This window comes from Notechis scutatus, chromosome 3, assembly GCF_049901735.1.
Source record: "Notechis scutatus isolate UNSWTSFEM ecotype Mainland chromosome 3, rNotScu1.2, whole genome shotgun sequence".
Taxonomy (NCBI): domain Eukaryota; kingdom Metazoa; phylum Chordata; class Lepidosauria; order Squamata; family Elapidae; genus Notechis; species Notechis scutatus.
In genome coordinates, this window is record NC_142011.1 from 188,490,721 (window position 1) to 188,518,538 (window position 27,818).

General features: G+C 35.0%; 1 protein-coding gene across 1 annotated transcript in view; it reads right to left on the bottom strand.

The window, feature by feature from the left end:
- Positions 1 to 215: 215 nt before the first annotated feature.
- The window catches only part of ANGPT1 (angiopoietin 1), a 139,920-nt gene continuing 112,317 nt past the window's right edge, over positions 216 to 27,818 (bottom strand). The window contains exons 7-9 of the mRNA XM_087962087.1: positions 27,066 to 27,235; positions 12,600 to 12,730; positions 216 to 3,037 (exon numbers count right to left, since the gene is read on the bottom strand). Of these exons, the coding sequence (XP_087818213.1) occupies positions 2,877 to 3,037; positions 12,600 to 12,730; positions 27,066 to 27,235 (462 nt within the window). The 3' untranslated portion in view covers positions 216 to 2,876. The remainder of the gene's footprint in view (positions 3,038 to 12,599; positions 12,731 to 27,065; positions 27,236 to 27,818) is intronic.

Below are 27,818 nucleotides of genomic sequence, written 5' to 3' on the forward strand. Positions count from 1 at the left end.
CCACAATCTTTGGACATAAGTGAAGATTGTTGAAATAAGAGAAAAAGCAACAGTTGGCAGGGACCACAAGAAGAAAATAACAAATTAACCCTTTAGGCAGGAATATGTAAATACAAACAAATACATAAATACACAACTTAACTTGAAAACTGTCCCAATTACAAAGAATACTGTGGTAAATCCTTGGGTTTTTTTCATATTTTGTTTTAAAAATGAGTGCTTGTTTTCTTCCCGTACATGGAAGAAAGATTATTTCCCTGGATTAAGAGGAAGCTGACACCATTGTATTAGATACAACAGAAATTATTAATTAAAAATAATTAAAAAAAAGCTCAGGCATTGGTTAAACCCAATGATGTTTTAATTTCAGAACCACCAGTCATGTACATAATAGAAAGAGAATAATTACTGGCTTAAGAAAATGAGAAATTCATTTATATCTCAGAAAGATAGGACCATAAAACGATGAATTACCAGATGATGCAGTTTCTATATCTAGTCCAGGATTCTCAACTGTGAATAATAGGCACTTGGTAGGCACTTGTATCTTTTAAATTCTTTTATCAGATATATCAATTGTACTTAGACTTACATAGTGCTTAAACTTCATAGTGCTTTACAGACCTCTCTAAGTGGTTTACAGAGTCAGCATATTGCCCCCAACAATCTGGTTCTTCATTTTACTGACTTTGGAAGGATGGAAGTTTAAATTAACCTTGAGCCAGGATTGAACTGCTGGGAGTGGGCAGAATTAGCCTGCAATACTGCATTCAAACCACTGCACCACTACAGCTTTTGAGATACAAGGACAGGATTTAGAACTTCTATATGTCAATATAATTTACCACTGAACCATAGTGTCCCTCCACTTCACATGAATCTGCATGAATTAATGGTGGGTGGCAAAAAAAAAAAACACCTCCTGAGTGTTTTTTTTAAACAAGTTCTCCTTTGCTTTGGTGGTTCAGAATACTTTTTCACAGATTTGTTTTTAAAGTCCTCATGGGTGGACTTTGACATTTCTGCTCTTATTTATTACACAGTGGCCAAGAGGTGTATATATGAATGTCCACTATTTTCCTGTATTCCTTTAAGAATTCAGTGTGAAAAATTTCCCATTTAATTTCAGTGAAAAGACAAAATGCATAAAAGTTCTAAATTATCATCCTGTATTTTGCTTATCATAAGCCATTTTATCTTGAGAAAATATTTAAAGGCACATATGTATATATTGCGGATCAACAAATTAATATAATCTTCCCAAGGGAAAAATGGGATGCAGATAAAATAAGTAATATCATGTTTATATGTAAATGATCAGCATACATAGAAATGATGGACCATGTGTTACTGCCAAAGTCTATGCTTTTCTGAAACCATAAAAACAGGAATGAGATGAGTCAAAGGTTTGATTCAACTGCCAATTTTCCTCCAATATGGTGTTGTGTCTAATGTTAGATGTACATTGGAAGATGAAATATCAATGAATGACTTTGTCACCTTGGCCAAATATCTGAACTAGGTTTCAACACTCATTAGAATGCACATTGAATTTTGGATATGGATGTATTGGAAAAAAGTAGAAAACACAATACCCACAATCTTAGAAGTCTCTGAAGGCAGGATTATGTGTACCTCTAGATAATGATCTAAGGAATTACACTTTAGTCCTACTCATTTTAAATAGGGTCTTGTTTTCCCATTTAAATTAATCCACTCAATTATAACTGCTTTCCATTCAGGGCATTTGCAATCCATATCTGTAATCTTTTTCTTCTCTTGTATTCCTTAATTTCCAACCCACTGTCCAAAGGAGTAAATAAAGGATAGGAAATAACTCGTAGTTTTATGTTGAATTCTGTCAAGTGAAGGTTGAATAACAGATGTGAAAGACTAGCAATTTAGTAGTAGCATTTACATGCAAACCAGCAAGACTGAATCCAGTTAATACATGGTTATGAAATTTGCATATTTTCTGTATTTGTGTATCCATGTCATAAATCTATGTACAAATAACCTTGATTTTGAATTTTTTAAAAAGAGCTGTACTTTTTCTTTTTGTTTTTCATATGACATTCATACTGGAATGTCATATAAAGCAAAGTAAAGCTGTAGCAGTCAGAAAGAAAAATCCATAATTCCTTTTGTTATCATGCTATCAAACATAGTTGAAATATTTGAAAGAATCCAATTATCTGGATTGCCAAATTTTAGCCTAGCCATACAGGTCAATTGACCATTCTCACCATATTTTTCTGTCCAACTTGATTCACTGTCTCTTTGAAGGATATTCCATGTTTAAAATAGGTTTAATGAGAAATGGTTCATATATACCAGATTGTTCTTGTATTAAAGATAAGTTTTCCATCTCAATCACATTTTCTGATTCCAGGTTGTAAGGCCATAGTTGCATTTTAAGGGGCTACAAATAAATAGCAGTTGAATTGATACCATTGCATTGAATTGATATCATTTTCCTGACAAACATCTTCTGCCATCCATTAGACTTTATTTCTGTTTTTTTCAAAAGGCCACTTGGTTTGCATGTCCTGTATTTTTTTTTGTAAAATTCCTCTTGATGAAAGCAAAACAACAACAACAACAATAACAAAGGCTTTGGTTAAAAGATACCAGTTTATTTGTGGCAACCGAACCTTAAAGTTGTCCACTGAATAGCCACAAAAGCTATTTTATATTGTTCATAATCCACACTTTCACCTGTTCCTGGGTTGGGCAGCAACTTGTGTTCGTTTACTGCAGCCAATGAAATAAGATCCGAAGACAGCTAGGATGTTGGAATTTTTATGGAGTTTCAATCTTCTGCTTCTAAAGATTACATAAGGTGTCCTTCAGATGGCTACTATCTTATTGCCTCTTTAAAAGTCCAAGGGACGGATCATCATAGTTGTGGAACGTAATGAATAACTTGGACCTTTGAAGTAATGCCATTTGATCCCATTTATTTTTCCATGGTGTTGTCCAGCTGAATAAAACATTCCATTGAGATTGGAAGGGCCACAGGCATCAAACCACCAACCTGAAAACAGGAACAAAACAGACTTGTTAACTACTGAACCATAGTCCCTTTGGTTTGTAACATGAGGCTGATGAGCAAATGTATGGTAACTCAGCATTGAGGCTAGCAATGATGTAAGAGTTCTAGTTTTTTAAAGCAATCTAGGTGATATTTTGATCTAGGTGATATTTTGAGGTTCTCATGCTAAACATACAATTGACCAAATTAAGCTTGTTGTGAGAACAGGGCCACTATGTTTGAATGAAAGACAAACTAAGTGAACTTGAGGTTCATTCTTCTAACTCCTAATTTAAGAATACTGTGTATGTGTAGAATAGTGCAAATGCTTAGAGAAGTATAATTTAAGAATCCCATGAATGTTTAAAGCAGTGATTTTTTTCTTTTGCTTTCTGAAAAGTCCATAAAATATCCTCTGGCTACCCTATTCAATTAATTCAGGTAATATAACCCTTCCTGTTCTAATTATCTTTATGCATTCATATAAACAAAAGATCAATGTGAGACATATTGAGTGCTTCCTGGCTTTTATCTGACTGAACATCTATTAGAACACAAAACAAAATAAATTTAACCCCAGCAGAATCTATATATTATCAGAAGAATACTTTCACTGCTTCCCTTTTATTCAACAATTAATTTTTATAGCATTTGTGGCCATTTCAAACTTCAGCATAAAGGATGCATACAAATGTATTGCCATAAACTATAGCTGTGGATCTTCAGAACTACTTTTCATCATATTTTATAATAGCAAATAAGAAAATCACAATCTATATCTGTAATATTATAATATTTTAATTTATTACAAATGCTAAAGTAATATTACGAATAACTGAACTGTTTAGAAAGTGGACTACTCACTATTCAAGTGGACCCTAATTTTAACCTGGACTTACAAATTTCATCAACTAGTTTTACTCAAACTTAATCCCACTTTTCTTAATTAATACAGAATTATGATTTTTCAAATAGTAAGAGCCTGTTTTTATGTACACCAGTCTTCATATTTAACTAATTGTGAGCTAATTGCTATAGTATAGCAAAGCCTTAAATGTTTCAACATTATCACCAGCAAGCTTATGCAATGAATAAACATATTTGCAGGTTCCAAGTAAGTGTTTAAAGATAAGGTTTTGGACATTTTAAGGTTTCCAGCTTAGGGGTTTGCTTTGCACCATGCTACATTCTATCATATCAGTTCTTATTATCTTACCCTTTGCTTTTCAAAACAAATAATATTATTTCTATTTATTTTATTTTCTGCAGACCCAAAACAAAATAGTTGATATCTCTCCTTTACCATTTCTCACTCATAAGCATTTCTGCATAGAGAGTTTTTTAATGAGATGTTGGTGCTAGAACAAGCAATAGCACATTGGATAATTTCATTGAACATTTTATTGTTTGCATTAAATATTAAAATTATGAGCAACATATGTTAAGCTGATTTCCAGAGTTTTTCAATTAACAGTGAATTTTCTAAGAGTATACACAAAAAATATATCCAATTTCAGTTCTTGGCATTTCTAGTAGAAATGATTCCAGACAATTAAGTTTAGAACATAGGACACAAAGACATTTAAGGATCTGGTGTCCTAGTGGACAATCACTTAAACATGAGCCAGCAGTGTGCTGCAGCTGCCAAAAAAGACAACACAGTCCAAAGCTGCATTAATAGAGGGATCATAGAATCAAGATCATGTGAAGTGTTAATACTACTTTATAATGTCTTGATAAGTTGACACTTGGAATATTGCATCCAGTTTTGGTTACCATAATTTGAAAGATATTGAAACTCTAGAGAGTGTACAGAAGAGAAACAAAGATGATTAGAGGACTGAATGCTAAGACATATGAAGAATGGTTGCAGGAATTGGGTATGTTTATTTTAATGAAAACAAGGATGGGGTGACATGACAGCTGTGTTCTAATATCTAAGGAGCTGCCACAAAGAAGAGGGGGTTAACTTTTTCTCCAAAGCCCCTGAAGGCAGGACAAGAAGCAATGGATAAAAACTAATCAAGGAGACATCCAACCTGGAACTAAGGAGAAATTTCATGACATTAGGAACAATTAGAACAATTTATCAGTGTAACGAGTTGTCTCCAGAAGTTGTGGGTGCTGCAACAGTAGAGGTTTTTAAGAAAAGATTGGACCACCATTTGTCTGAAATAATACAGGGTTCCCTACTTGAGCAAGGGATTGGACCAGTGACCTCCAAAGTCCCTTCCAACTCTGTTATTCTGTTATCTGGTGTTTTTGTCAAAATTCAATGCCACAAGTTGTGGTGTACATAGGACACTTCCTTAAGGTGATGGGAAGAGAAGTGGACTTCTAGTTCACCTTTATCAAATTATGGTAAAGGGAACCAAGATGCAAAAAAACTAATCTGTACTGATGAATTGCATGGATTATTGCCTTAAAAAATTTCCCAAATTTTCTTGTCAGCATGGAAGGAATTGGAAAGGCACACCATTTATTTCTTAAAAACATACAGTCATCTGAGCTTAAATTCTGTCCTCAGCAGGTTTTTTGTTGTTTAAATATTTGTAGCCAAACTTTTAAGAGGTAAACATGGCCAAATAAATCATTGAGAAACAAACATTTCCTGATTCTCCTCCATTGTCGATGGCACTGAAGAGAAATGAACTCAAAACAATCGAAACCAGGCTTAATTAGATTGTAGGGAATCAGTGTATCATTTTACTAGCAGAGCTTAGTTAGATTCTTAAATAGGCAAGGCGGAACCATGTGGGAACATGCATGCTTGGTAAAATCATAAGGATTGTTTTTCATTTTTAATGTTTCTAGCTCTTTAAGTTTTAATATTTCATTTCTAGTGCTGGGAGATGGGGAGAAGCCTTATGGTTTTTACAAAAAAACTATTTGATTCTATCAGATGTTTGATACTGGTGAATTGATGTAATTATAGGAAATAAAAAATAAAGTCGAGCCATTTTGAACCCACGAATTAATAATGGAATGACCCTCCTTTTCCTTTCAATTTTCAACATTCCAGTATTTAAATCCCCCCCTTTTTTCAGGTAGTCCTTGACTTTCAACCACAATTGGGACCAAACTTTCTGTTGCTAAGCAAGGTAGTTAAGTAGGTCATACCAGTGGTGGGATTCAATTTTTTTCACTACCGGTTCTGTGGGCGTGGCTTGGAGGGCGTGGCAAGGGAAGGATACTGTAAAATCTCCATTCAGAGGTGGTGTTTGCCGGTTCTCTGAACTACTCAAAATTTCCACTACTGGTTCTCCAGAACAGGTCAGAACCTGCTAAATTCCACCTCTGGGTCACACCTGATTTTATTGCCATTATTGTTCAGCAAATCACTGCAGTTGACCATTGACTTTGCTTGTCCAAAGTTAGCTGAGATAGCGATCACATGATCCCGGGACACTGCAATCATTGTAAATACATGCTAGTTGCCCAGCACCTACCCCAGCAAATTATGATAATGTAATGCTGTGATGGTTGTTTATTTTTTCAATGCCATTGCAACTTGGAATTGCTGCTAAACCAATGGTTCTATGTTGAAAGCTACCAGCAAGATGCTTTCATATTCATTATTTACTATTTATGTTCATTGATAACATCTTTGAATTTAAGGTATGCAATTTAGTCTTACTCTTCTCTCCCCCAATTTCTCTTTCTGTTCATTCATTCTTCCTTGCTTCTTCCCTCTTTTACCTCTCACCCTATACCACTGATGTAGGCCATTGCAATAGTCATTAAGAACGTATAATAGGAATTGATGGAACTAAAGCTCACAAATGTACTTCCCCCCCCCGCCACTTCATCATTATTCCCATATTTTCCATTCTGAGTAAATTAGAGGTGTGAAACTCTGATGATAAATATTATATTCATATCATTTTATAAATATAAATATTATATTATTTCCTTTTGAAAATTTCCAGATTAATTTTGAATTTCAGTTTTGGTGCTGGTAGTTTAATAACTACACTAAGTAGATAAAATCAGCATTGTGTTTTAGGTTTAAGGAATAGTCTACAAACACTATCAATTTTCCATTCCATTCCTCCACAATTATTTGGCCTGTTTTTACTAAAAAAAAACAATAGATCTCCAAGTGTTACTTCAGTTGTGAATGCAGAAATCTGATCTATTTACTGTCTGTGTTTCTAGAGCCATGTTCCAGTGTATATATGTCTATGTGTTGGGGGTTTGTTGGAATGGGATTAAAAATAACTGATATTTATCATTTTCATTCACAGCTTTCCTTTCATATCAAACTTTTCTATTCAACTCTTCCTAATGCACAGTTTTGAATATAATTTCCATTAGAAACATTTAAAGATAGTATCTTCCTGGTATAATTTTAAAAAAATATTGCTCAGTCAGATTTTTCAAAATATCTATTTACCCAATAAAATATATTTCTTTTATACATTTGTGCTTTTTTCATATGCAGCTTTTACAAAACTTTCATTCTTTCTCAGATGCATCCCACATAAGAAAAGGACATTTTCTCTGGATATATTTTTTCAAATAGAGAAAGAGCATGGCTATGGACTTCTTTTAGTCTTCTCAATTCAAATGCTTCAAAATCTGGCTTGGTGGATCTATTGACATGGAAATCTTTGGTGGATATTGGATATTTTCTGATCAGTCACTTTCACAAGAAAATTATACACAGGGTGAAAAGTGACATGTGACATGATTTTAATCATTTGAACTGTAGTGGCACAATGATTAAAATACAGTATTGCAGGCTAATTCATCTCATTGCCAGGAGTTCAATCCTGAACAGCTCAAGGTTGACTCAGCCTTCCATCCTTCCAAAGTCAGTAAAAGAGGACCCAGATTGTTGAGGGAAGTATACTGAGTTTGTAAACTGCTTAGAGAGGGCTGTAAAGCACTGTGAAGTGTATAAATTTATAGTTTAAACTTTATAAATTTAAGTGCTATTGCTATTCTTTCAAAAATCCTATCTATGAGACTAAATTTTAGGGTTCATTTTTGGTGATGTCAAGACAGAAGAATTTTATTTTCTTATCCCCTAAAGGAGAAGAATGTTAGTTGCTGATTTTGTTAAATTTTAATGCCAGGTTACTGTTGCAAACACAGGATATAATTAGAGTGACCTGCAGAGGAGGTAAATTATAATCAAGTTCATTGCACATCATTAGCAGAATGCTGTCAGATTTTTTTGGCTCAATCAAGTAACATTTTTTTCCATACTAAAATGCTTAGATATTATTATTTTTCTAATTAAAATATAAACCTTAAATTCTGGATTTCCTATCTACTCTTTGGAGATGATGGAAAAATTCATTGAAGAAGCCTTGTATTTACTTGCACTATAGCTCATGTATTTTTGGCTACTTCAATATCAGAAAGAAAAGAGTCATTGTTTTTAAACACAAGGAATATTAGAAATAATAAGTAATCCATAATCTCAAACATAACTCTTCTGTTTGAATCCAACTCCATTGTTGTTTCTATCCTTTTTTCATATTTTGCATATTTATAAAACTTTGAATATCTCTACCCCTGAATTAACAATTCATAACAAGATGTTTGGGGAAGAATTGGTGCCAGATATATTCTGGCATTCTGCTATTTTGATGCAGCTGAACTTTATTTGGTTACAAAATTGTATCTTAGGGGCTAATAACCAAGGAAAAAGAAAGCAGATCAACTGATGGTTAACTGTAACAAGAACATAATCTTTATAAATTTAAGACAAAGCTGAACAAGAAAGAAGAAACTAATCCTCTTTTTTGTTTGTTTGTTTCTTTTTCAGAGTTAAGTCTACGTAAGCGGCTTTTGGAACCATTTACACTGCCAAAAGTATGGATTAGTAGGTAGCATCTATTACTAATCTACTTTACAAGATCAGTCATACCATGAAAGATTTTGTGGGATTTTTTTTAACCAGTCAAATTTAAACTCTAGAAATTCCAACACAGGATGGGATGGCAGTCTACCTAAATTATGCCTGTAGGAACAATCTACTAGACTGTAGATTTTAGAGCTCATGACTGACTACTTTGATTAAGTAGGTTCCCTTTTGTCAGATCTTAGAGGCTATTTATTATCTCTGATCTGAATGATCCAGTTCACACACATAAATGTTTTTCTCTTGTCAACAGGAACAAGTAATGACTTGCTTGTTTGAATCAGTCCTCACAGATTAATCTCATCAGATACTATCTTAATCTAATGCGGCACCCATTCAGATTGTAACTTTCCTGGGAAAATGCAGGTTTTTTTTCCCCTTATGTGAACAAAGTAAAAAGGGAAAATTAAGGGAAAATGTGGACAAAAAATTAGAACCAGTGCTAAGTAGCTAACATATTCATGATTTGGCTCAGAGTAAAAGTCCAAACAGTATTAGATTTTTTTGGCAGTAAGAAATTGGTATATTGCATATATTTTTTATTATTATATTATGCTATGCTATGTTACATTATGCTGCACTACACTACACTAGTATATTATTATTATTATATGGAGGTTAGCTCCTTCCCTTTTTATTTTCTGGAAGTACCTCAAAACCTGATACGTCATCAGGCCTGGAGATCCCAGGGGAACTGTGAGATCCTGAGATGATTCCATTATTGCTGTTAACTTCTAAACTCTTGTATCTTTTATGATTTTTAAATCACTGTTTAATAATTTCTGTTTTTTATATATTGTTATTGTTTTATATTTTTATTGTAAGACTGCCTGAGGTGGACGGCCATGTATATTTGATGAATAAATGAAGAAATACATACCTAGCTATATGATAAACAATGATTGGATACAGATTAAATAATAATACACTTTTTTCTTCTTCACCTATTTATAGAACAGGATAGTAACACACCATGACAAAATTTACAAATTTAATGGTCAGAAACAAGATATAGCTAATTAAGAATTAGAATTACTAAATACTGCTGAATATATATAGCTTCACTCCTGACTTACAGTATAATTTTATCTTATAATAATGTAATTTCCTGCTATAAAGAAATAAAGTGTTGAAATTGATTGGATATACTTGTAATAGCAATTCAGCTAACAATTTTCATATTTTGATTTTGTTGGTTTACAAACACCACTAAAGTGATTTTAGTTTTTATTTATTCATACCATAAACTATAGTAGTTTAGCTACTCATAAGTAGAAAAACAAAAACCAACTTTTGATTTCAGATTGTGCCAATACTGCTATAACTAAAAATAAGATCCAATCAAATACTTTGGATTTATGCTAGGTTAATTTGAAAGCAAGTATATGCCTCTGATCTAACTTGCTTGAAGAAGAAAAAAGAAGTCATGTATTATATCAAAATTAGAAAAGTATTTCCAAAGGCCATGATAGATGGCCTTAATTCTTATTAAACAAGGGGTATATTGTAATTTTATATGCTAGTGAAAAAGAAGCATAAAATGTTGCTAGGGTGGTAGAAGGTGGTAGATTTAATATCTTTGCTCCAGGTGTGATGCTGTTTATGAAAGTCACAAGAAATGATTGCATAAATGCCTACGGGGCCTTATGTACTCAAGGAAATAAGTAATAGGATGTCTATTTATGTATATGAATCTTTCCCAGATCTTCAATAATGTGTTGTTGTTCATTAGTTCTATTCAAATGTAAATACAATGGATGTCCACAAAGGATTCTGGGAATATTTGTCTAGATACATGGAAAACATTTCCCGTTAAAGATCCCTAACTTACTTCTGAAAAAGAAATATCCATTGGATTCATGTGTTATTATGCTCCCCTCTTTTCACACACACACACATGCACGCACACACACATAAATACACAACACTTTGAAGTTCTATCCCTTACAGAACTTTATATGAAATGAGAATCTAGTCAAAAGTAGATTTAATTTCCCTACAAGAAACTGCTTTATATCAAATTGAATAAGAAATACAATGTGTATATGTATTGTTGTTAACCCTGATTAATCAGCAGCTCAGTTCATACATGCTGTTATTCACCACATATATTCTTCATTTCTCAGAGAAACTACAGAATTCCATGCAGTCTATCAAAGATAGCTACAGAACTCATGTATATTTTATATAATTTATAATGAATGAGCTGTCTACATGGATTGCCAAGACCAACAGAAAGTCTGATAAGGAATTTTACTGTCCAGAATACAATTATTTCTAAGATGAATTGTTTTATTAAGTTATATTAACAACTGGTTTTGGGACCAAGCGATTTCAATACATCTTTCTAAGTCTGATTATTGAGAAGTGTTTAAATTTCTATCTTGTAGGAAGATGCATATGGTAAAAATATAAACATACACACTAATCTATTCAGAGTTTTTACAATCTAATCAAACTCAATTAATACCCAACCAGGAACATTTACACTTTTGGGATCCAAAAGATAAACTAGCACTATTCCAAAATTTGTTTTGCAATTTATCAACAGCTATTTTGCCTTGAAAATAGGAAGTTTTTGGATTTTTAAAAATCTTATTCTCAGTATAACTGAGAATTTCTTTTTGCTGCCTCAGTATGTTTTTCAGCTTTTTCTTGAAGTGTACAGCTACTAATTTTGGTGTTATCTGTTACATTTTTCTCGTTCTGAATTTTCTTAGGTGATCAGACTTTCTAGTCTGAAAAAGCCCCAAAAGATGAGTTTATCACACTTATTATTTCATTTGATCTCTTGTCTCTTTCTTAAGTGTGTGCTTTTACTTATGGATCAGACATCCAGCCCTTGCTTATCAATGGAATCAAGTGGAGGAAGTGGCCAGTTTTAAATTTCTGGGTGTTACCATAAAAGAGGACCTGACCTGGGGTGCTCACATTGCAGCACTGGTCAAAAGGGCCCAGCAGAGATTATACTATCTGAGTTTCTCAGAAAACAACAACTAAATGAAAAACTGCTAGTGACCTTCTACCGCTGCACCATAGAGAATATCTTAACTTACTGCACCTGTGTATGGTTTGCCAATTGCACAGTGGCAGATAGGACAGCACTCCAGAGGGCTAACGTCATTGCCCAGAAGATCACTGGTTGCCCTCTCCCCTCTTTGGAAGAGTTTTATAGCTCCTTCTGCCTTAAGAAAGTTCAAAACATTCTCAAAGATCCATCTCAACCATCCATCGCACCCTTTTTTTCTTTTTTGAACTATTACCGGACGGTACAGGATAATAAAAACAAGGACAAATAGGCTGAAAAACAGTTTCTATTCCAGGACAATAACTCTATTGAATTCTACTGTATACTGCAATATTAATGCAATACCAGTAGTTTTCAATTCAATGTATAGAATGTGAAGGATTGTGTTTGTGTTTATTTTCATAGCCATAATGTATATAAAGATGGTACTTAGTTTCGTTGTACAAGGTGCAATGACCATAAAGTAAACTGAACTATTAAAGAAAGCCAAGGGTACAGGATTTAGTAACAGAGAAAGCTTGGGATTTGCCATGTTAAAACTTTACTGAAATCCCTTGAAAAATATGAATGAAAAAAATCATTCAGAAGTAGTGTAATCACGTTCTCTTCCTTCCCGTTATTTCATCCAAACATTATATATGATTTTGTAAATGGATGCTTACCTCCCGTTAGCATAAGAGCACATTTGCACATACAATTGTCATTGTCAGCATCTTTGGTACTAAAGTCAGCACCATGTAATATCAGACTGCTTTGTTTCCCTGCTGTTCCAGAATGACCCTTGAGATACAGCCTAAGAGAGAAAGAGAGAAAAGGGTTAAGAGAGGGGAGATATTATCAAGTACAGTTATTTAAAAATTGCCCTTGACTTGGGACTTCAAGAAAATAGACCTAGGAAATTTCTGAAATCTGAGAACCAGAGAAGTGATTCTCTGGCATGTTGCTAAGAATTTATTTCTCTGATTCCTTTCCGTCAGATGAAATTAGCACCCTGGCCAAAACGACCTCAACACTGAGTTATTAATAATTATGCTAGTTGAAGTATAGGAAGCATGCAGGTTCATTAAAAAGAGTTAGAAGAAGACACAGAGTGACAAATATAGAACCTCAAAAGTGGTGGTCCACATCAACAAGACTGGGTGTTGGAATCTTTTCTAGCAGGCAAGAGAAAATATCTTGGATCAGCTTCCCAGAGGAAAGGAGTTTTCTAGCAGGCAACAACAGATACTTGCATCATGTCCCATATAGAATACCGATGAACAGTGTCCAGTTCACCTTTTCTTTCCTTCTTGAAATTTGCACTCAAACTCTAGCTGCCCAGCCCACTACAATAAAGAAGCAGTTGTAGTGCATTGTGGTCCCCTGGTTCTTTTGCTTTCATTCAAGATATTCTATTAGAGCAGAATATCTAATTCTATGGAGATTCCAGGATAGCCTTTTATAACAGAGTTTCCCAGTAGATTCTGCTGAAAAATTGTGAGATCTTAGTCTTCTACTCAATTATTTAGATAATTCCCACTTCAGATAAATATGTCAGATGGCAGTGAAAGTTACATATTGCCTATTTATGCTTAAGGGCATGATCCATGATATTTTGACATGTGCCTTTTTAAAGAGCTAAACATTGTTTCTGGTTTGTGTGTGTGTGTGTGTGTGTGTGTTAGAAAAAATGTGGCTAATCAGCTAATTGTGTGATAAATGCAATTCCAAATGTAGGCTAAAGATAAAATATCTTGGAAAAAATACTGGTTATGAAAACATCTTTATAAGGCACAGTTAGCAGTGCCAATTAGATACTGTTTTCTAAGGCAATATACAAATGAGGCTTGGAAGTAATATATTTTAAAGCTTTTTGCCTGCCTTTATGCATTTTAAATTAAATATAAACAAACTAAATTGAGATTAAAGCTTTCTAGATTTAGTGGTTTGGACATTGATGGCTCATTTTGGTAAATTATCTTGGTTTCCCCCCACCCACCCAAAGAGGAACATAAATGCCTATGGAATAGTGCTGAGAGAAAAATGACTTTGAGATATGGTATCTCCAAGCTTATTTTAAACTGTCACAGATCGTCAGTACATCACCCATGCTAGACTTACAGAAGCCGATGTCAGCATAAAAGGATGGAACCTGACTTTTTGACATCAGTTAATCAAATTTGGATAGAATATGCCACTATGAAGATATTAGATAAAAGGCTAGTGAGTGGTTTTTTTAAAAAAAAAATTGGGATATGTGAAACTTCCTTGAGTAATTTGGCAATTCTTAGAACCAAATTGGTGAGAATGGTCATAATGATAAGGATCATCTGAACTGTAGGGTCATCAGTGTTTGTGGGAGTAGATCAGTTATATGTAACTTGATATCATCATCATCCAACTGAGTTTTCATTCTTTGTGTAATGTTGCCAGCAGGCCAAGTATCAGATGTTTATGCAAAGGACACCAAGTTTAGATCATTTTTTGGAAAGATAGAAAATTGGGTGCAAACAGCCTGCAATACTCAATCTTCTATTTATATTGCAATGTTGACATTGGTGTTCTTTAAAAAAAAAATAAACCAGCTTCAAAAGATGTTTGGAAAGATGCTGCTGCACATTATGTTTTTAGGTAATATAATCTTTGAAAAGCCTCATAATACAAATTCTGAAAGGAGACTATACCAATATATGAGATTTATGCTGCAGTTATTACAAATGTTGGCTATTGTATTTCTCTTTCTTAATGAAAATCATTTAAATTAATGAAGCTACAGAGAAATAAGGCTCAAGAAACATGGATTGGAAACAGAGTAATGGAAGAAGGAGGCTGTTTTTCCTAATGCCATTAAAAAAAGAAATCTAACTGGACTCTTAGCAGGAATGAAATTAAGTGTCCTTGGGGCTCTCTGAGCTTGGTTATTTTCTTATAGATGTTTCATTTCCCAAACTAGGTAATATCATCAGTACTAGGAAGGAATGGGTTTGCCCTGAGCAACAAATATCCTCCTTTGTTGATAAGAATGAAATTCTTAGAGTTTTGGATGGAACATTGGATGTGTACATTGTTCAGTTTCACAACTTCTGAATTTTGATGTTGATTGATTCATTCTGTGTTATCAGGTGGTTGTTGACTCTTAGCAATCACATAGATAGATTTTTCTCCATGATGATCTGGCTAAAACCTAGTCTTTTAGTTCTTCCAATGGTGCCCCCACACCACTATAACTGAGTCCATCCATCTTACTGGTGGTCATCCTCTTCTTCTCTTTCTTTCTACCTTTCCCAGCATTACAGCCTTCTCCGGAGATTAAGTCTTTGCATAATGTATCTAAAGTAGGATAAATTGTGCCTTGACTGAGAACTCTGAGTTTATTTGTTCAATGCTCCATTTATTTGCTTTCTCAGTTGCCCATGGTAATCTCAGGAGTCTTCTCCAACACCAAAGTTCAAAAACTTGGATGTAAAATCTACTAAAAATGATAAATTTTTGCTTGGTGTCAGCTCCACTAGCTAGAGCAGATGAGGAAATCATCTCCACAAGAGGGGTAAAAAAAAAACTTCTGTTGAGTTTGGCTATAATAACAAAATTGTGCAAGGCTAATTGTACTATTCCTCCTCTTCCATATATGTCAGTGAATCAAGCAGGCATTTGTTGCAGCAATATCCAATGTTATCTTGTTGCCTGGACTTAAAAAAATACTTCAGCCCTTTTTGCCTACATAGTGGTTCATGCAAATCCCATGAAGTTCATCTATTTTACTTTCTACTTTTGGAATGTATCCCTATATATTGTATACTTACATCCCCTTTTCTATATTGTTTCATATTCCCACAAACTGTTTTTGCACAAAACAAATGTTAGTGTCAAACCCCAGGAAATCAGAAAATCCAGGCAGTTCAAAGTTTTACAAAGTTTTATTGCAAGCTTCCGCTCTCTACAAGAATCTGAACTACTAATGGCCAAAACCAATTGTGGGTAGGAGTCAAAGGAATTTAAGATGGACTGGACTTAGAACTCTTGTGGGTGCGAGGGGACTCATGACTGAGGATGCATTTGACCCCTCACTTGGACTTAGTCTGGTCATCTCCTACATCTAATGTGTGAACTAATATTCTTCTGTCAACTTAATCCCTTCTGTCTCCATTTCATACAACATCAATGTTCTCTCCAACATCAGATTTTAGGCTTCCTCTAACCAAATAATGAGAGTAACGAAGAGTGCTGAGATATAATACAAAATACATTCTGTGACAAATGATCAAGATGTCTTGAAAATAAAACAATGGAGGGAATAAATACCTTGAGGGTTTGATACAGTCAGCAGGATCAAAGCTGAACTAGATCACCAATATAATTTTGTATAAATAGCTATAGCCACTACATTTTTCTAGAAGTAAATGTAGAATATAGATTTCATCTTTATTCTTTTAGTTTATACAGAGAATGTATGAATCTCTATTTCTTGCACAGTGCAAACTAAAATGACATCATTCTCACTGATGAAATATATACAGACTAATGCATAGTTAAAGGCAATTCTTCTCTTCTGCTAACATATCTTCTTCCATAGCTTAAAATAGGAGGGAAAAAATTCCAACTGCATACGCAACAGGTTTTGAAAATCTATTCTGAAACACATCTATTGGGGTGAGGACCTTAAGGGACTGAATGAGCTTCTATTTTTGTGATGTTGTATTCCATTGAATCATTAAGAATCAAAACCCCAGCATTAGTTTTGGGTGAGAAAAAGGTCAGAGAATTTTTGAACTTTAAATGGGTCAAATACTTAGATTTTATCAGAGAATGGAATATATGTTAGGAACTAGATGAGAATTCTCTTTGCAATTCTGCTAATGTTACACATAAATGAGCCTGCCTCTGTGAGGATTATGGACTATGTTATTTCTGAGATTACATATTTGAAGGCTCTGCCAAATCTAGGAAATCCATGTGAGTTTCTGAATTGGCTTTGAATGTTTCCAAAAAGCACATGACTCAATTTGATACCTTATATTAAACTGATTCAAATATTTTGTTTATAAGATGAATTAGTCCCAAATCTTTGGAGTTAAGTTGTCTTGTAATATTATTTTTGCCTTCTATTTAACTATTACCTGCAATATTTTATGAACTATGCATTAAGCCCTTTTATTGTTAAAAATAACTAAATCCTAATAAATACATTAATATTTTATACTTTCAACCAAGATACGTAGATAGGGTTTTAAAAGCATTGCTAAAAGAAATTTTGACCTTCTCTTATACCTATTTATATTATCAAGATATTCCATCTTTAAAAGATCATGTGCTTTATAATAAGTTCTCTCTGGACCATCACACATTTTGGTTTTGTTTTCTCTAGTGTTAATGACTTAATAACCTCTTTCAAATTATGTTCTAGAAATTGGCTGCAGCACAGATGGAACATTTTGAGATTATGGCTGCCAGCAGGCAGAATGAAGCATAAGAAGAAGTAAATGAATTTAATGTGAAATGACAAACAAACGAAACATGTTGCTTGCTACTTGTGCATTTCAAGATTTGACAGCATCTACTTCAAGAACCGGTTAGCATATGTATGTGCCAACATTCCAGAAGAAAAAACAGGACTATTGTTTGTTCTCCTTTGACATTTTCATTGCCTACTTTATGCAAAAGCAGAGTCAATGGTATATGTCATCTAATTATTAGATTGGGTTTTTTATGACAATCTGAAATACAGCAATCAGAAATGGTGAACATAAGATGTGAATTCATAAAATAAGGAAATCCAAATATATCCTTAATGGCAAAAATAATTATGTCTTTTCTTTAGAGAGAGCAAAAATGGAGAACAAGCAGCAATGGCCAAACTAACAGCATATTATGTAAAGGTGCATATGTAAAAGTAAAGGTTTCTCCACTTCAATCATACCATAGACTCTAGGGGGCACTCATTTATGTTTCTTACCCAATCATTGTGCAAATGTATTTCTATGGTCATATGGCAATCATGATTATACACCAAAGCACACAGAATGTGGTTTCCTTCCCACCGAAGTGGTACCTGTTTATCTACTCCCATTTGCATGCTTTCGAATTGCTAGATTGACAGGAGCTGGGGCAAGTAATGAAATTCATCCTGTTGTGCAGGACTTGGTCTTGAACAGGTTTTCAGCTTTCAAGCTCATCATCTTTCACTGCATAATGGAAACCTAACTGAATTCACAAAGGAATGGCTTACTTATATATGACACATTGCCCTGCAAGGCAAATGAAGATATTTACAGTGTTTCATTTTGGAAACAAACACTGTCCTACTAAACAGTAAACATTACCTAGTTTGGTAATGAAACATCTGCAAGAAAATGACCAAGCTCACAGCACCAAAGGATCCCACAGTTCAACCCTGGCTACAAATTTTCTTTTCTATCAGTTTTCATTCCTTTTTTTAATTCAGAGATGGGAAAAGGTTCCTTAGATGTTGATTCATATTTTATCATCAAACATTTAACAATTACACAATACATATTCTTTCCAACTCTGAAGGAAAGACATTTTCACGAGACATATTAATATGATGAGGGGAATTTTTCAATTAAGCAACAGAAGATCTCGATATGGGGGAGAGGAGGAAGCTTGTTCCAGGGGGCAGACATTGCTACAGAGACACCTATGAGGTCCTAAGAGATAATTTTATTTAATTTAAGGAATTCAGGGCATGCCAACCCAGATGATTTGCAAAAAGTCCCTCAAGTAATCAGACCCTATGCCATCTATTTATATATTTATCAATCCATGATTATATATAAATCAATGTTCGTTCATGTGAAAACCAGAAGTTGTGTGAATTCAACTCTAGCTTCAGAATCAAGCCATGGTTTGTGCAAACCATAATTTATGTTGTCCAAGATCATTAAAACATGTAATGTACACATCTGGTTACCCTAACCAAGCTATAACATATTCCTATATGTTTTTTTTTAAAATGTAAAGAATGCTAAATATCATTGTTTAGCATTTTTCAATCCAGAATCGTATTTCCTTAACCAGCAGTGAACTTCTAAGATTTAGTTAATCGGGGCAGGACAATCAAGATATGTACTGTTCCTGGAAATGTTTATAGCCATTTGAAACAAATAAATATTGCCTTGGAATCCTTCTGCTTTCTAAGGACATTGCGGGTTTTTAAAAAAAAGTGCCAGGATGAATTATGTGACACTAAGACCCCAGTTAAAAAAACACAAACAGCCTGTTAAACATATTTCTGCTCCCATGGCGTCAGTTGTGGCTGACAGAGCCAGATATGAGTGAAAGGTTCACTCACTGTCATCTATTTATACTCTAGGCTCTTAGATGGTGCCACTCTGACCGGGTCAGAAGGCTCAGCCTGAGTCCAGAAAGCTATTTCTTCCCTGAGAAATTAGGGAAATGAGGCTATAAAAACCTGCAGTTCAGAACTATGATTCTATTAATTGAAACAGAATTAAGAAATAGGTAGGCAGGAATTGTTACTGCTGTTAAATTGAAGGATGAGAATCTTTTTTGGAAAGGGGAATAAATAATGCTTTGACTCTGTCTACTTTGTGGATTTCTCTTAATCATCACAAGGGCTGCACATGAAACACCATTTTCTTCTGATCTTAGAACACAACAGCCTCATTTGGATATTCTGTTGAAAATATGAGTTGGTTAAATTCCGAATGAAGGCAAACATACGTATCCCAGGATAATGTTTCCAGATCTAATCTGGGTCACTTAAATTCCAATTACCTCTCCCAAAAACATCTCTTAAAACTGTATAAATCTTCTTCCAAAGGAGATATACTGCTTTAATGTATCAACTTGTTTCAGCCTAAGAAATGGGATTTCAAAGCAAATGCATAAGATACAGAAGATAATGTATCTTAGAAATCGGAGCAAGGGAACTTAAACCTTCATAGGTAGATGCAGTCCAGAGATTTCTTTGCCTCTAGCTCTATAAACAGAATCAAAGTTTTTCTCCTTGTCAAAGGAGACAGGGCTACCAATCAAGAAACCATGTCAAGCTCAATAACCAGACATCTTAAGCAGCAGGCAGCAGCAGATAATCAGTTCTCCATACTGGTAGTGAAAGATCAATAGTCCACAAAACTCCTTTCTTTTCCACAAACACACACACACACACACACACACACACACACACACACACACAAAAGCCAGGCAGAAGGCATTCTCAATTAGACTGAACAGTACTGGACTAGACAAAGTATCAATATAATCAGATATATTCATTTCAAAATTGCTGCATAATATTCATAAAGCAAAGACATCTTCAGAATCAACCACTCTAGTCAAAGTGATGCAAACTCATTGAAGCCGCATCACATAAGTCTGAGATTTTCAGTCATCCTGGTCATGGTTGTCCCAAAGGTGCTTTTTCTGGAGGCAGCTGGATTTTCTTGTTTTTTCTTTGAAGATGTTTTGTTTCTCATCCAATAAGCTTCTTCAGCTCTGACAGGATAGTGGGGAATGGAAGGATTTATATTCTTTACTGACAGCTGGTCATTTGCATCCTTTTTAGACAGTTGTTGAAGTACTTGGAGATTTATCTGTGTCCTCAGGGTCACCTGAGTTGTGGTCCTGGTTCCTGTAGTCTGCAATTTTTTTTTGCTGGAAATCCATTCCTAGTCCCACACCACTCAAAGGGTTTTCATCCCAAATTGTATAGCTAAAAATCAAGGAATATAAATCCTTCCATTCCCCACTGTCCTATCTGTTGAAGAAGCTTCTTGGATGAGAAGCAAAACATCTTCAAAGGAAAAACAAGAAAGTCCAGCTGCCTCCAGAAAAAGCACCTTTGGGACAAACTGTGATGGGGATGACTGAGACTTTTGCCTTTGGGATAGGCTGAACTGCTTCTTTCTGCCCATTTTCCCTTATATTTTTCTCAACCATTCTATTTTATTAGTGATCCATATGCTTTTTGCTTGGAGAATCAATGGAGAACTTTATATTTTAGCTTGGGGCAATTAAGCCAGAGATGTCTCTAATGTGAAGAACTGTTCTGGCCAAACTATTCTGAGACAAACATATAAGAAAAAACAAAATTAAATTTAAGTCATTCCTGAAACAAATTGGTCTATATGATTGCAAATCTTTCTCTCCCACTTACTCGATTTCCTGATAAGTCTATCTGAGGATTCATTCGGGCCAATGGAATAACAAATGTATATTTGTCTATGATCTAAAACTGTATCAATCTTTAAACCACAAATGCCTTCACTTATATAGATTCATAGACATATCATACTCTATATTTCCTGTGCAGGAAAGTAATGTAAAAGACATTCTCCATCCAATACAAATATCCACCCCATGTAATTGAGCAAATGTCATATATTATCAAATATTTTGGGGAGCTCTTGGATACTCTGTATACTTTAGTTGGGATCTTGACTTCCCAGAAAAAAAAATATTTCATAATTGTATGGTTTTGAAAAGTGAGGATATTTCTTAATGTACATGTGTTCAGCATTACTGCACCAAATCAGAGATTCTTAGACTAATAAAACGTAGTAGAAAGAAAGAAATACAAACAGCACAGAGAATAAACAGAACACTTCTGAAATCACCAGTTGGGACTGATCCAGGCTGAGTCCAAACTTTCTATAGGGTGTTACAGAACAGTATGAAAGATGATTTTCCATATTTTTTCAGATGCAATGGATTAGTTTGTAGACTCTGAATTCTTACATCAGTGATTGTAATGAAATGTTGGAATGGTGTTCTTTGTCCAGTGAGGAGACTTCAGTGCAAAAAAGGCACTGAGTGCCTTTTTTATGTATTCCTTTTATATATATTCCTTTCTCCCACAGCCCTATTTTGTTTTGTTTTGTTTTCATCTTTCTATTTTAATATTCTTTGAACAAATGCCCAAACCAACTTGGAAACCAGTTGCTTGGTTGGCTATTTTTGTTCCTGATGGAAATGGTGGTGTTTGAATCACATTTGCTGTGCCTTTTTTAAACAGAAAATTTGATGCAGAATCATTATTGTAATTAATCATTTCATCACCTTGGAAAAAGCATCCATTTGGATGGGTGACTGCACATAAATAGGCTATTCCTCCTGAGAGATATTCAGAATAAAACAGCTGAAAATTGATGGAACTCAAAGAGAAGAAATGAACATTGATAAAATCTAAGCAAGAACCGAGTCTAATCTATGGCATTGAACTTCTGTCCTTAGTTCTTCGACAGCGTATGTAGCCTTTCTGTGTTTGGCAAGGGGAATGAAGTCTTACTCGTATGCCTGTAACCATTTCTCATAGTAGTGCCTTGAAAATCACAATTAGTATATTAATAAAATGAAAAGAGTTAACTGGCTAAAAGTCAGTTTCCCAAGACAAATCAATTTGCATATTGCTAAGGGTTGTCATTATTCATAAGCATTTTCCCCCCATCTCTCTTTCTCTTCCTGCTATGTACATACTTGAATATATAAATACACAAGTATGTGCATATTCTGAATACATATACACTAAACTGCTTTGTTGGCTTGTAAAGTAGTCTTTAGATTAGAGATTCTCACTTGCAGGGAATGGTGTGTATTTGCTTGGGGTAAAACTAGATTTTGGTTGTTCCAAGGGTGCTTTTTTAAAAAGGCAACTGGACCTTCTTGTTTTTTCTTTGAAAACGTTTTGCATCTCATTCAAAAAGATACTTCAGTTCTGACTGAAATAACTGAAATAATTTGTAATGAATGCTAAATAGTGAGATACAACAAATGTATGGATCTGAAAACATATTTTAAAGACCAAGGCGATTGTGTTTGAGAGAGAAAATGGGCCAAATGATCACAAGCTATACAAAGATGAAAGGAAATCTGTGTACTTTGATTAAAAAGTTAAAGTTGAGGAAATGGATAGAGATATTTTATGATGTATAGATGGTGGTTGGGAGGTAATAGCGAGTATGTTTTGAGGTGTAAATATTTGGGAAAATAAACAAAACCAATGTAAATGCTTCTGCCTCTGTATAAATGTTCATGCTTCTGCCTTTTTGATACATGGACATGAGAACTGAATAATTTGGAAGAAATATGAAAATAAGTTAGGAAACATATATAATAAATAGAGAGACAGTTAAGAAAGAGTGGGTGCTGAATAAGTTTAATTTAGTTTACTTTATTGTCATTGCACCTCGTACAATGAAATCAAACACCATCTTCAGTGCACATCATGACCATGACCATGAAAATAAACACAAACACACATCCTTCACCCTTCACACATTGAACCGAAACCCCCGACACCACACCAACACTGCCCTATACAGTAGAACTCAAAAGAGCTACTACCCTGGGATAGAAGCTGTTTTTCAGCCTATTTGTCCTTGTTTTTATTATTCTGTACCATCTGCCAGATGGTAATAGTTAAAAAAAAAGGGTTCCCAGGATGAGATGTATCTTTGAGAATGTTTTGAACTTTCTTAAGGCAGCAGGAGCTATAAAGCTCTTCCAAAGAGGGGAGAGGGCAACCAATGATCTTCTGGGCAATGATGTTAACCCTCTGGAGTGCTTTCTTATCTGCCACTGTGCAATTGGCAAACCATACAGAAGTGCAGTAAGTTAAAATGCTCTCTATGGTGGTAGAAGGTCCCCAGCAGTTTTTCATTCAGTTGTTGTTTTCTGAGAAGTCCCAAGTAGTATAATCTCTGCTGAGCTTGAATAATAAAGGATTGAATAATGAAGTGGATAAGCAGTAAAAATGCATGCCTTGAGGTGGTCTGATCATATAAAGAAAATGAATAAAGGTTGCAAATACCGTGTTTCTCACATAATAAGGCCGGGCCTTATTTTTTTTTTGACCCGGAAAAACTGGCTAGGCCGTCTTTTCGGGGTGACTTAATTCCCCCCACCTTGCATCCTCGGGTGGGCGGGCAGCGACAACTTGGATGTTCGGGAGACCTTCCGCCACCGTTAATTTCCCTTCCCCCTTGCTGCCGTGGCGTTACAGCCGCCGCGGCGTTTGGCGCAGCCACGTGCAGCCAGTCAGGGCTCCTCCCTGCAACCGGAGCCCTGAGGAGACTACGCAGCTTCAGGCGCTCCTGTGGCCGCCTTCCCTTTGCCTTGAAGGTAAGTGAATTATTTTAAAAACCTCCGCTCATCCCATCAGGGCCGCGCCGAGCCGTGCGAGCAGAGCCGGAAGCGAGCCGCGGGTGTTTCCTGGTTCTGCCCAGCCCGTGCGGCTCTGCCGTGGCCCTGGCGGGATGAGCGGAGGTTTTAAATCAATTCACCTGCCAACAAGGAAGCGTGCTCCGGTCCCTAGCGCTATACCAACAACAAAGGCAAATCCTCAAGGTGGGCTGGAGGAGGTGGCTACGTGCCCCAGGGCTGCTTCAATGCAAGGTCCTGACTTGCAGCATCCTGCCGTTGCCGCCGATCCTTTTGCCGCCGCCGCTCTCCTCTCCGATTGCAAAACTCGTGTGCTTCGCCAAGCGCTCCGGCGAGGCGAGCTCTTTCATACATAGAGAGAGGGAAAAGCGCCGGCGTGCTCCGAGAGAAGAAACACGGTAGTTAAGCTAAAATATGAAGGAAGAATGAATCGATTGAGAGGCTGAGGAAAATAAAGAAATTTGTGGTTGGGTAGACTTCAATAAATGAGAAAAGGGAATGAGACTTTTAAAAAGTGTGAACAAGATGTGAAGTAGTACATGGATGTAGTAGAAGCAAGAATACTGTAGTTTCTAGGGTTAGAAAATATATGGAGAGCAACTATGTTTGTATAATCCTGATTTAGGTATAGTTCCATTTATTTTTCTTGTCTATGGAGCTGAAGAATCTTCTTGGAGATTGAAGTGAAATGTTTTAAAACAACAAGAAAGTCAATTTGCCTCTTGAAAAAGCACCTTTGGGGCAACCATGACCTGGATGATTGAGAATTTCCATAGACATTTTGCTATGCACTTTGGAATGAACCTCCTTCGAATGGTATGGGAGTAAGAATGGATTTCCAGAAAAACTGCAGACTATAGGAACCATTTGCACTTCAGTTTGAGATACAGACTACACAGACTCATGCCCAACAGCCTGCATCTGTGTTCAACAGTGAAAGGACACAGAGCTCCACAACACAGTCCTTTCAGCAGTTCCAAGAAGGTTCCACATCCATTTGCTCAACTCAGATAACCCTGAGGACACAGAGAAACCTCCAAATGGCCTCAACAACTCTCTAAATGAATGCAAATGACCATCTGTCTTCAAGGATTATTAATCCTTTCATTCCCCACCATCTAGTCAGAGCTGAAGAAGCTTCTTGGATGAGAAGCAAAACATCTTCAAAGAAAAACAAGAAAGTCCAGTTGCCTCTTAAAAAAGCACCTTTTGGACATTTATTTTTCTTAACATTAATTACTTTAACCCACTAGTTTTTACTTCATTTTTTGTATTATTCATAATGTTGCTTACCCTGAATTAGTGTGATAGGTATGTGTGGATTGGAACCATAGTAAGTTGCACTTAATCAAAGACTTGTGTTCTTGAATGTGATAGAACTTGAAATCTTCTCTATGTAAGATAATGTGTTTGAGTGTTAAGCTGTGAATAAATCTTTCCTTGGACCTGCCTCCTCCTAATCATGAGAAAATTTAACAAGACCATGAATATTGTTTGCTGTTGAGGGCTGCAGTACTTCTATCTTTGTCTGAGGCACACCTATCACTGAGAGAAAGTCATCCATAACTTTGAAATTATATTAAATAATAACTGGGCTGAAAGAAAACATAAACCAGAATGTGTCGACTATTAAACTCTGTGGTCCAATAAGATGCTGAACTTGGCTAGAGTAAGAACTGAGAACTCTGACTATCTTTATTAGATCACTATCTTTTAAATGAAAAATAATAACTTAACCTTTATTTATGCTCCCAATCTGCTATTTCCACCCTGGGAAAATATTCATCTCTAGGGTTTTATGTGATACACACAGAGGTTTCTTCATGATCAAAAAAACCCCAACAATATTTTCCTGGTGTTTGCAAAACGTGCATTAATTTGAGCCAAGTTCAAATAGCTAGTTTAGCCCAACTGTAAGCCAAATCTGTACATTTTGTGCTGCTCTTGATGTTTTTGGAATCACAACAGCTATCTCCAAGTCTAACCTCATCCCTTACACCTTTAATTAGTAACTCTTGCTGTATAACCAAGAAGATGTTGTGATTGCATCAGATTCTCTCTTCTTTATTTGACAACTGGACATGTTGTAATGCAGGAAAGAAGATGCCAGGAGCATTGACAAATGTATTTCACTAACTAGCCTTTTGGCAATAATTGTTTCAAATATCAATGGAAAAAGAGAAAGGGATAGGTTGGAGGATAGAAAAGAGAGAGAGAGAAGAATAAACACTGGGCAAATAGAAAGTTAAATACACACTGAGAAATTAAAGTAAAAATCAAACCAAGAAGAATTGAAAACTTCAAGTTAAGAAGGGAGTATAATATTAAAAGCCTTCCATTTTATTTCTGGGAAATTAGAACAATTAGTCACTGGAATGACTTGCATCCAGAATTTGTGGATTTTTAAGAAAGTTTTTAAGAAAAGATTGGACAACCATTTGTCTGAAATGGCATAAGTTTTCCTGCTTTGTGTGGGGGTTTGGACTAGAAGATCTCTAAGGTCGCTTATTTTCTTATTTACTAAATATAGACAGACATGTATAACATAGTCTTTCTAATGAAGTACAACATCTGAACATATTTCTTAATTAATACAAAGAAAACATTATAAGAGTATCTTATGCTTGGTACTCTAAGAAATAAGACACTGAATATTTACTGATTGCAAAGTAAAAAGGGTTCAAACTGAACTATAAGAAATATAATCAGAAAGCTACAGCCATAAAATAGGAATATGCTGTTAAAGGAAACCATGCAAATGGATATATGCTCCCAATAGGTCTATAAGAACATCTTATTTATTGACCCAGATGTGCACGAAGACAATCAGAATAAACAATACTGAATAGTCTGAATTAGGCTAAGGAGATTCATATATGATTTTATACTCCAACTACTAAAAGCAAAATTCAATATTCTTTTACTTTCAAGATTCCAGTAGGTTTCCAACTTATCAGTTACACGCATATTTCAAAAGGCTCTCATAAAAGTAAAATCATATCTGCACTCACCTGTAATTCTGTTTTTCATTTCCTATGTAAAATCTATCATATTGTGAATAAGCTCTACTTCCTTCCCAATCCATTAGTTCAATTCTTAGAGAGTAATGTTTTTGACTGGTGGTTATTGCAAAGATAAATTCATTTCCCAGCCAATATTCACCAGAGGGACTACCAAAACCCTAGGGGGAAAATGAAGAAGTGAGTTTAATCATTCTTGCTTATATTTATGCAACATACACCACAGAAAAAAAAATTCAACAATAAATGTTCACAGCATTCCTCAATCTGCTTAGTTCTTATTGTAATATGTAATATTGTAATATGTATTACAGCTTACATCCTTCCAGCCACAGAAAAATAATTTTGAATGCCAGGGCATTCACAGATGATGACTGTCACTTTTGGGAAAACCAACTTTCATGAGTATGTAATAATTCTTGACAAATGTGCAGAGTGTTCTTCATGTTTTTAATTATTGATTTATAATATACACCAATTCTTTTTCAATAATTTCATGAAGATCATGACAATGACTATATTTTTTTTTACTCTCTTGATTAGATACAGACATTGTAAGTAATTGGTATGAATAACAAGGCAGAAGGGCTACTGATGGAGACATTTTTTTTCCTAACTAATCTTTTTCTCAAAGATATATTTGTTGCCCAATTATTAAATGATATCATAAAGGATATGATACATGATATGTGTCATATCATACATATCATACAGAGGGCATTTTCAAGCTTTAGTCCCTAAGAA